At 23.3% G+C, this 10,576-nt stretch overlaps 1 protein-coding gene across 2 annotated transcripts; it reads left to right on the forward strand.

Moving 5' to 3' along the window:
* Positions 1 to 271: 271 nt before the first annotated feature.
* Positions 272 to 10,344, forward strand: LOC122510237 (electron transfer flavoprotein subunit alpha, mitochondrial). Of its 2 annotated transcripts, XM_043624729.1 has the most exons (5): positions 272 to 567; positions 1,229 to 1,561; positions 3,357 to 3,809; positions 4,238 to 4,438; positions 9,839 to 10,344. In XM_043624729.1, exons 1-4 carry the CDS (start codon positions 526 to 528, stop codon positions 4,412 to 4,414), a joined length of 1,005 nt encoding a protein of 334 aa, XP_043480664.1. In that variant the 5' UTR covers positions 272 to 525; the 3' UTR covers positions 4,415 to 4,438; positions 9,839 to 10,344. The 2 variants fall into 2 exon arrangements, with proteins under 2 accessions (XP_043480664.1, XP_043480663.1); XM_043624728.1 differs by lacking the exon at positions 9,839 to 10,344 and having other exon boundaries at positions 274 to 567; positions 4,238 to 4,568.
* The last annotated feature ends 232 nt before the right edge of the window (positions 10,345 to 10,576 follow it).

Raw genomic sequence — 10,576 nt, forward strand, 5'->3', positions numbered from 1 at the left:
TAATAATTCAATTTTTTTTAATAATTTCCATATATATCTGTATATAGTTATAAATTTTATGATATTCAAATTAATTTAAATTTTCTCAAGAATAAATTCTTAATAAAATTTAAATTTTATGTAGATATAATTAATTTCGATTTTATATAGGTATAATTAATTTCTATTTTATATATATAAAATTAATTTCGATTTTATATAGCATATAATAATTAATTTAAATTTTAAATATAAAATTTAAATAAATTTTGAATTGCAATAATTTTTTTTTGAATAATTAAAAAAAAGAATTTAAATTTTGCCACACTAAAAAATTCTTTCCGGAAACACGTGCTGACATCTTATTTTCGACACGTATTTGAGAACAAGTGGTTCTCAACCAATTACCAAGTGTCAAATTATTTTCTAAACTTTGGACTCTGGAATATTTGTGTGCCACAAAGGGGAAAATTGTCCTCTAAATAAAGTTATTTGACTTAATTTTATTGTTGCACAAATTACAATAATTAATATTTACCCTAAACAATGTTTTCAACGTGCTCAAGAGTTTTAAAAACAAATGCCAACGTGAGTATTTCGTTTGTTTCAAAAAATATTTCCTTTTTGTTTATATCACACTTTTATATCTATACATTGATTTTATTTATCAAGTTAATTATATAATTGTCCTTAATTTTCACATAATTATTAAATTATTGTTTTTATATCATTTTAAAAAAAAATTCTTAATATTTCTGTAGTAAATTGTTTTGAACTTTAAACTTGCTACTTTAAAGCAATTTTGTCGAATTGTATTAAAATAGTTTTGTCTAGTATCAATAATGTTTATTATAGAAAAAATTTTACTAATTTATAGTTAACTGATTTAATAATTTATTAATTTGATTTAATTATTTGATAATTTACTTTTCTATTCTGTTAATTAATAGTTTACTAATTTAATAGTTTACAAATTTAATTGTTTACAAATTTAATAGTTTATTAATTTAATAGTTTACAAATTTAATAGTTTACTAATTTAGTAGTTTACAAATCTAATAGTTTACTAATTTAATAGTTTACAAATTTAACAGTTCACCAATTTAACAATTTACCAATTTAATAGTTCACCAACTTAATAATTTACTAATTCGACTCAATTATTAATAATTTTATTTAATTCCTAATAATTCAATTTAATTGTTAATAATTTACTTTCCTGTTTTATAAATTCTTTTTAAATTTCCAGTTCGCTTCGATTCTTCATCGTTTTGAATCGACATTGGTTATTGCGGAGCACAATAATGAAATTCTTTCTCCAATTACACAAAATGCCTTAGCGGCTGCTACGAAAATTGGAGGTGACATTACTGTTTTGGTAGCTGGTACGAAATGTAGTTCTGCATCCGAAGCACTGACTAAAGCACCAGGAGTCGCTAAAGTAATTGTCGCCGAAGGCGATGCTTTTAAAGGATTTACTCCAGAATCAATTACTCCTCTCGTTTTGGCAACTCATAAGCAATTAAATTTTAGTCACATTATCGCTGGTGCAAGTGCCTTTGGTAAAGCGCTACTACCTCGAGTAAGTATTTTCAATATTTAGAATAAATTTTATTTCATAAAAATCTATTTACTTTTGCAATAGAAAAAAAATAGTCTCTGAGTTTTGTCTCTCAGCTTAAAAATTAAAAAGAATTCTTAAGCAATTTTTAGAAATAATCGATTATTTTATCAGTTATTTTTTAATAATATAAAATTCAATTATTTTGAAATAATTTTGTAAAATTTTTTGATTGAATTCAATTATTTATCAGAATTTTTAATAAAAGTATTTCAAAAAATATAATTATTTTCAAAAATTCTGATAAAATTCTTTAAAACAATTCAATTATTCTCATAAATAATAACATTCTTTGGAAGAATTAAATTATTTTTATGAATTGTAATAGAATTTTTCTAAAAAAATTGAATTATTCTCAAAAGTTTTTTGATAAAATTCTTTGTGAATTTCCATTATTTTTAAAATATTCAATTAAAATTATTAAAATAAAATTTTACATTATTTTCATGAAATTTAAAGAAACTCTTTTAAAAATATTTAATTATTTATAAAAAACTAATAAAATTGTTTAAAGAAATTTAATTTTATATCAATAATTTGAATAAAATTTAAGAATAAAATTATTAATTACAATTAATAATGAGCACGATTATTTTAAAAACTAGAAAGAAGTTCTTTATTTAAATTTTAATTATTTTCAAAATTTTCAATAAAAATTATTTAACAAACTTCAGTGCTTTTAAAAAAATTAAAATAAATTAGCTTGAAAACAATTAAATTATTTTCAGTACAATTTTAATAACATTGTTTGGAAGAATTCAATTTTTTCTATAAATAATAATATTCTTTGCGAGAATTCAATTATTTTCAATACAATTTTAATAAAATGTCTCGAAAGAATTCAATTATTTAAAAAATTTTTGATAAAATCCTTCAAATGAATTAAATTAATTTCATATTTTTTGATAAATACTTTCTACTTTGCAAGAATTCAATGATTTTCATTAAATTAATTTTAAAATTGAAAACATTTTAAAAAGATAAATTATTAAAAAAAAGTTTAGAAACAAAGAAGCATGTAGAATACAACGATTATTAATGTACATTTTAATTTCTATTGGACAAATAAAAAACAATAAGTATTCAAATATTTATTAAACAAAAATTAATTAAATTTGAATAATTTTATTTAGAAATTTTGAAAAATAAAGTTTTTAACTTTTAAATAATTATATTCACAAATTCTAAAAAAATAATCCACTTTTGGAAAAATGCAGTTGTACTTTATGGAAGTAATTAAATTTCAAAAGGTTTTACATTGAAATTGTTTGAAATTTTAATTAATTAAAGTAAATAATAATAAGTAAATAAGTGAAAGTAAATACATAATAAGTTTCTAAATAATTGTTTAACAAAAATCATTAAATTTTTGAACAATTTAATACAGAAATTCTTTTTAAAAAAAATAAGGTTTTTGATAAATTGTAATTAAATTTTTTTTGAAGATAATTGAAGTTCAGAAAATAATTTTATTGAAACAATTAAAAATTTTGTCAAATTTCATTGAAATAAATTTTATATTTGCAATAATTTAATTTTATTACTTTTAAAAATTGTTTTTAAATGCTGGTAGAGAGAATAATTAAAATAATAGTAAAAATTATATAAAGAATAGATAATAGAAATAAAAGTAAAAATATATGAAGAATAATAAAAATAAAAGTAAGAATATATAAACAATAGTATTAAATAATATTAAAAGTGAATAGAAATAGTAATAAATTACTAAATAATTTTTTTCGGTGTTTCTTTTCAGATTGCTGCTAAATTAGACGTGTCGCCTGCCAGTGATGTTATTGAAATTAAATCGCCGGACACATTTGTGCGTACAATATACGCTGGCAATGCGGTGCAAACAATTAAGATGAAGGACAATGTTAAGATAATATCTGTTCGTGGTACGGCGTTTAAACCAGTCTCGACTGAGGGTGGCAGTGCAAAAATTGAAACAGCACCCGCGGGCGATTACAAATGTAATTTAGTCGAATTTATTAAGCAAGAATTGAGCAAGTCTGATAGGCCAGAATTGGCGTCGGCCAAGGTCGTTGTGTCAGGTGGACGAGGTCTAAAGTCGGGTGAAAACTTTCAAATTTTGTACACACTAGCCGATAAATTAAATGCTGCCGTTGGCGCTTCACGAGCCGCCGTCGATGCAGGTTACGTGCCAAATGACATGCAAGTTGGCCAAACGGGAAAAATCGTTGCTCCAGTAAGTTGCTGTGAAACCTTGAAAATTTTACTCCAAGGGCGGTCTTTTTTTGGAATGTTTTTTAGTTTCGAAGCCCCCTTACTTCTTTTTGCACTTTATTTTTTTGTATTTTTTGTCATTTTATATTTTTTTATCTTATTTTTCATTTTCTAGTCTTTTTGTTCTTTTTTTTGCATTTTATATTCTTTTTGGTTTATTTTTCATTTTATAGTCTTTTTAGAATTTTTTTTGCATTTTATATTCTTTTTGGCATTTTTTTGCATTTTATATTCTTTATTGGCCTTTTTTTGCATTTTACATTCTTTTTGGTTTTTTTTTGCGTTTTATATTCTTTTCGGTATCTTTTTTTCTTTTTCTCACTTTATATTCTTTTTAGCCTTTTTTCGGCAATATTTTACATTTTTAAACAGCAATTATTCTCTGTCTAGGATTTGTACATTGCTGTGGGAATATCGGGAGCCATTCAACATTTAGCGGGAATGAAGGATTCGAAGACAATTGTTGCCATAAACAAAGACCCAGACGCGCCAATTTTCCAAGTTGCCGACTACGGTTTGGTCGCCGATCTCTTTAAAGTTGTGCCCGAGATGAATGAAAAACTCTAAAAGAAAAAAGTTGGTGTTTTCCTAGTAAGCAAGCATTTTTTTTAAACGACTCTTAAAAATTAATTTTCACCGATTCGCAAGGAATTTAATTATAGAAATTAAAATTTTTATTCTCTAAATATTAATTAGACCTCCGACAGAATGAATTTTCAGGTAAAAAAAATTTGTGACAAGTATTTTTCTCAATTCTTAAAGTAAAAGCTGGCAAAAGTTTTATTTACTGGCAAAGATTTCAATAGTTCGTTTCTTAAAAAATTTAATTAACGTTTTTAATTAATTTTTTTATTGACAATTTTATTTAAAAATAAATAAAATTTTTTAATTAAAAATCAATTCAAATTTTCAATTAACAAATTTTAATTGAAAAGAAAACTTGTCGCAAATTTTTGCACAACTATGTAATTTATAATATATATAAATTTTGAGAATGAGAGATTTTATTAGAATATAAAATGAAAGAGATATTTTTTATAGTGAAATATTTGTAATAATTAAAAGATTTGTCACTTACTGTTTTTGTAAGTTTTAATAAATTTATTGTTAATAATTGTTCGCCGTTATTTTGTACTTCAAGTAATTTTACTTTTCAGTACATAAGATAATTTTTTTTTCTTTAGTTATTCGAGAAAAATCAAGTAAACAAATTTTTTCTGCTATAAAAATTTTATTTTCTATCCTTTTACATAATTTCTATTTCTTCGTTTGAAAGTGAGAAAATACGAACTGGGAATAACAAATTTTTAAATTTGTATTTTTATTATTATTATTATTATTATTATTATTATTATTATTATTATTATTATTGGTATTGTTATTCAATGTTCGAATAATTGCATTTTTTTAAGTCTTCCAGTGATTAAAAATTGAAAAAAAGCAGCAAAAAGATGGGAAGTCTTTTATTTTCTGCGAAGATTCAACATAGAAGAAAATTGCATTTATTTCTGGATTAGTGGACTTTTGACTCTTTGTTCATGAGAGAATTTACTAAAAACTCGTCAATGCCATCAAGTTTTGCACACATCTTTGATTAAAGTCTATGCGTGACGATGACGTGTTTGTGTGCCCGGTCATGCTTAACAGAATGACTTAACATGAGACCAGACCAAGCCTCATGTGGCAATTCAGTCTCTTTTAAAATCTAAAGAAAGGGAAAGCGCATGTAACACCCGCTCGAACTTAAAGTCAGTCTCTTAAGCGCGTTCCGCGCAGTAGTCTTTATTATCAAATAAACCGACTCAATGTTTATTAGGTAGTTATAGTTGAAAAGAAATTTTCTTTTTTAAACATCATCCCCTATTTTTCGTGAAAATGTAAATTTTGGTTTTTATTTTCTTTTTGGATGGTCTTTTTGTTTGTTTTCCGAATTGAGCAAAAAAAAACAAGTGCTTGTGAACAAGTGATTGTGAAATGTTTTCATTACTTTTTTCAATTGAAAATATTTTTCTTTTTTGTCTAATTTTTATTATTTGAACGTTATTTAATTTTAAAAAAGGTGAAACTTATCGAGACATTTGAAAATGTCGAGATTTCGTTTAGTTTTGCAAAAAAAAAGTGTGCGGTAGGCCTTGACAGGATCAACTATTTGCGTCACTGAATTTAATTTTAGTTGAATTTGGTCGCGGATTTCTTAAATTTATTCCATATTATTTTGCAGTTTATTTTAAAGTTGAATTTCATTTGGCATTTCATTGATTTGCACTTTAATTGATTTTCGTTTACAATTTAATTGATTTTCATTTTCAATTCAATTGCTTTTCCTTTTTTAATTTTGTAGATTTTCATTTTCAATTTTATTGCTTTTCATTTTCAATTTAATTGCTTCTCATCTTCAATTTTTATTGATTTTCAATTTGAGTTTTATTTTAAATTTCACTGCTTTTTATTTTAAATTTCATTGCTTTTTATTTTTAATTTAATTAAATTTCGTTTCTGATTGATGATTTTATTAAATAATCTTTTTGGTTTGTGAAAATTAATTTTTTTGAATAAAGAAGTGAAAAATTCTTGATCTAGAGTAATCCTGACATAATATTTAATGAAAATGTAATGTCATGTATGTAACATAATGGGCATTGAATTCTCGTCTAGTACTTTCTCAATCATTAATAGTAATTTACTTACGCAATTTATTTATTTATATAATTTGTCATTTGGAGCAAATTTGTTTTTTATTTTTCATTAATAATTTCATGCAAAATGCAAGTCATATTCGATCCTTCTTTTAATATTTAATTTCAGTTCAAAAATTTGCAATCCAGTGATAATTTCTTTTAGTAGAAAATTTATTCTCTTTCCTATAATTTTTTTCTATAATTTTTCTGTGATTTTTTCTATAATATTTGCTATAATTTTACTATGGAATTTTTTTGTCGATATTTCTTTGCTATATTTTTTATTTACAAGAAAATTTGTTTGCAGTGACCACTCTTAAAATAAAGAAGAGTAATTAAGAAATTTATTTTTACGTTACATTTCTTTAGTTTTGTAGGTCATGGTATCATATGAAAAGTTATACTTTCATTACGCTGCTTCATGAATCCTTTCGATATTCAAGGTCAAGCGCCTAATCTTATGAAAGTAAAAGTACTTTTTGATTGTCCATTAATTTCAAAATTCCACAATTTTTTCTTTTTTTTTTATTGGCAATTTTATTCAATTCTCTATATTTTTTGTTTCATTTGAAACAGAATAAAATAAAAATTTATCCGCACGATTGCAAACTTATAAATATCTGAATAATGTATGTTTACCATTTCATAATCATTTGAACAATGAGTTTAACATTTTTTATTATGACATAACGTATACAATATCTAGTTTAATTTACATCACCGTTATTACAAAATTGCAATGTGATCCCGTTACATAAAAAAATTATCATTTCAAGAATTGCGAATTAATATTAGAAAATAAATTTTTGCCGAATTAGAAATTAGTTTTTCAAATTTTAATTTTTTTCATCAGTTTTTGACAGAAGGAGATTTTAATTAATTTTTTCTTTTTTAATTTTAGTTTTCGAAACAAAGTTCTTAGAAATAGAAAATTTCGCAAAATTTGCCAAAAAAAAAGGAGGAAAATAAATTAAAAATAAGAGAAATAAAAAACAAAGTAAGAAAAAGAAAAACGTGTGAACTTTTTTTCTAAAGAAAAAAATTGAATTCAAATTTTTAATTTTAAATTCAGAAAATATTCTAAATTTTGAAAAACAAAAAAAAATTGTCTCCATCATTACGTCAAGTACAAAATTAGGTGTTGAACATGTAATAATACAATAACTAGTTGAATAATCCCATTTTGTTATATACCGGTATTATGCAATGAAGAAAATTTCACTTTTCAAACCTGTAATCAGTACAAACGGAAAGATGTGCATGCAAACCTGATAGTCGAGTTTTTCATCGGATCACACACTTTTTTTTCTTTTTTATTATATCTAAATTTTAATTCAAATTATCTTCTGCTAATTTATTAGTTTCATAAAAAATGCATTTGAGAAAATTATTCTAGCACTATTAGAGAGAAGGAAAGAGAGAGAGAGAGAGAGACTTGATTTCATCAATAATTATAAATCAAGCTATTATAGAAAGTCACTGACTTGAAAGTATAAGTGTGTTACTATGCTTCAAATACAGGAATCATAAAATATTATTTTACTATAAATACCAATATAAAATTAAATGACAATTTTAAATTCAAATTAAATAGCAATTTTAAAGGAAAATTGAATGACAATTTTAAATTAAAATAATAATATAGTATAATTTCTAAACAAAATTGTTCTCGACTTTCTTGTCGCGTTCGTTTACGGGTTTATTTTACTTTTCCTCTTATTAATTAATTATATTTTTTCTAAACTTATTTATTACTATTTATTCCTTATTTCTTTATCAATTTACTTTCTTTTATTTATTACTGTTTTTTTAATATTTATTATTATTTACTCTTTATTTATTTATTAATTTACGCTTTGCAATTTTTTTCTCTCAGTTTATTTATAATTTTTTTGTTATTATTTATAATTTTTGATATTATTTTTTTTATTATTTATTTTTATCATTCATTTTTATTTACTCTTTATTCTTTAAATTATTAATTTACGTCTTTTTATTTATCCTGTGCAGTTTATTATTTATTATTGTTTTCTATTTTCTGTACCGCAATTTTCTTGATTTAATTTTTTTTTAATTAAAAAAGTTCCTTGTTTACAAAAATCAAGTTTTTGGAAAAAAACAACAAAATTTTTCGATTAATTAGAGGAAAATTAGGTACAAATCGAAATTATGAATATATTATTATTTACAAATATTTTTATACCGTTATACATAATGATGAGAATAATTTTAATGTTTTATTCATTATTAGAAAAAAATCACTTTTCATTCAATCAAATCGTCAGTTCTTGACATTTTCAATTTATTCAAAATCGAAAGGGAATTTTTTCGAAAGATTCTTTTTCACTTTTGTAATATTTATTTTCGTAGAATTTATTTTTGTAATATTTATTTTTGTAAAATTCATTTATAATTTACTTATTTAACAATCAACAATGTAAATTTATTAGCTCCATATTTATTATCTCTATAAAAAATTTATTTTTCTAAATAAATAATTGTAATTGTAATTTATTTTATTTGAAAAATTGCGATCATGGCGAAGAATTAATTTTGTAAATGTTCTATTTTATTTATTTTGTTTAAAAAATTGCGATCACTGCGAAGAATTAATTTGTAAATGTTCCATTTTATTTATTTCTTTTATTTTTAGTTTTAAATGACTGTGTCGAAAAAAATGTGTTTCTCGCACTAAAGTAGTGCGTTAATTACAAAATAAGCCATAATGTTTATTCCATTTTAGATTTAACTGCACGGGAATAAAATTTACAATGCGAGACAAAAATTTGCGTTTGAAAAAGAAAAAAAAATATGTATAATATACGCACTTATTGTTGCGGAACACTTAAAACAAATCCGTTATTCCATAGGAACGTAAAAATGAGATTACTGTATCATTTGACACAAACTTGTATATAATACTTGCATTACACTTCCTGTTATGGGAGACAATAACTGTTTTTCTCCGTGGGCGCAAAATGTAACATCGGGTCAGGTCAAATTGAGAGCAAATCCACACACGGCGAGATAAAAGTAGAATGAATCGTATAAAATATGAATCATATGTAAATAATCATGTCAGTTTGAAATAAAGCAAAAGTGGGTCGAGTTTGGAGCAAGACGAGAGGAGATATAGATAAATCATTGCTTCAAATGAAAAGTAGAATGAAAAATAAAGTAGGATTAGGTCAAGAGAAATTTTTAAGGGATAGAATGAAAATTTAGAAAAGGAAACTATTTTACAAAAATAATATAACTTCTAATTTCTTTACTATTTTTTCTTTTTCTTTTGCTAATTTTTTTCTTTTTTCAGATTTCATCGTCAAGAGAGAAAAAATGAGAAACGACTTTTGCCTTGATAAACACTTTGCTCATTGGGTTCTTTGGATGAGGCGAATGGTTTTTTGAAATTGAAGAAAAATTGAAGGATGACAATCCTGGAACCAGTCTTGGGGATTTCGCCAATTTTATGGCTATTAATATACGCCAGTTTAATTCTATTACTATCGCCATTACTATTAGTGATGATGGTTTTACTGCCAAATTTTCCAATATTGCTATTGCGAAGAATGTGCGCAATTCCCATTGAATCAATTTGAAAGAACAAAAAAAAATCCATTCTCAAGAGGCCAAAGAACAATTTCAATCACCAAAGAGCTGCACTGAATCGAGCTCAATATTTTTTTTTTGTTTCTCAATTTACAAAACAAATTGAAATCATCCTTAGAATATGGAAAATTTAATTCGAATTTATTCTCTAATTTTAATTGATTTTCAAATTTATTACAAATTACGTAAAATCAAATTCAAAGAAATTCTATTTTAGTTCATTTCATTTTTCGAATATTTTTTTTGTTTTAACAATTAGACATTTTTCGAATATTTTTCTATTCAAAAATGGATATTTAAAATATTTCTGCATTTAAAATATTTTTATATTTAAAAACTGAATATTTAAAATATTTTCACGGCATTGAAATATTTTTGTATTTAAAATATTTTTACAATGTTTAAATATTTTTATATTTACAAACTGAATATCGAAAATATT

This window comes from Leptopilina heterotoma, unplaced genomic scaffold (genome assembly GCF_015476425.1).
Source record: "Leptopilina heterotoma isolate Lh14 unplaced genomic scaffold, ASM1547642v1 Lhet_68, whole genome shotgun sequence".
NCBI classification, from domain to species: Eukaryota; Metazoa; Arthropoda; class Insecta; order Hymenoptera; family Figitidae; genus Leptopilina; species Leptopilina heterotoma.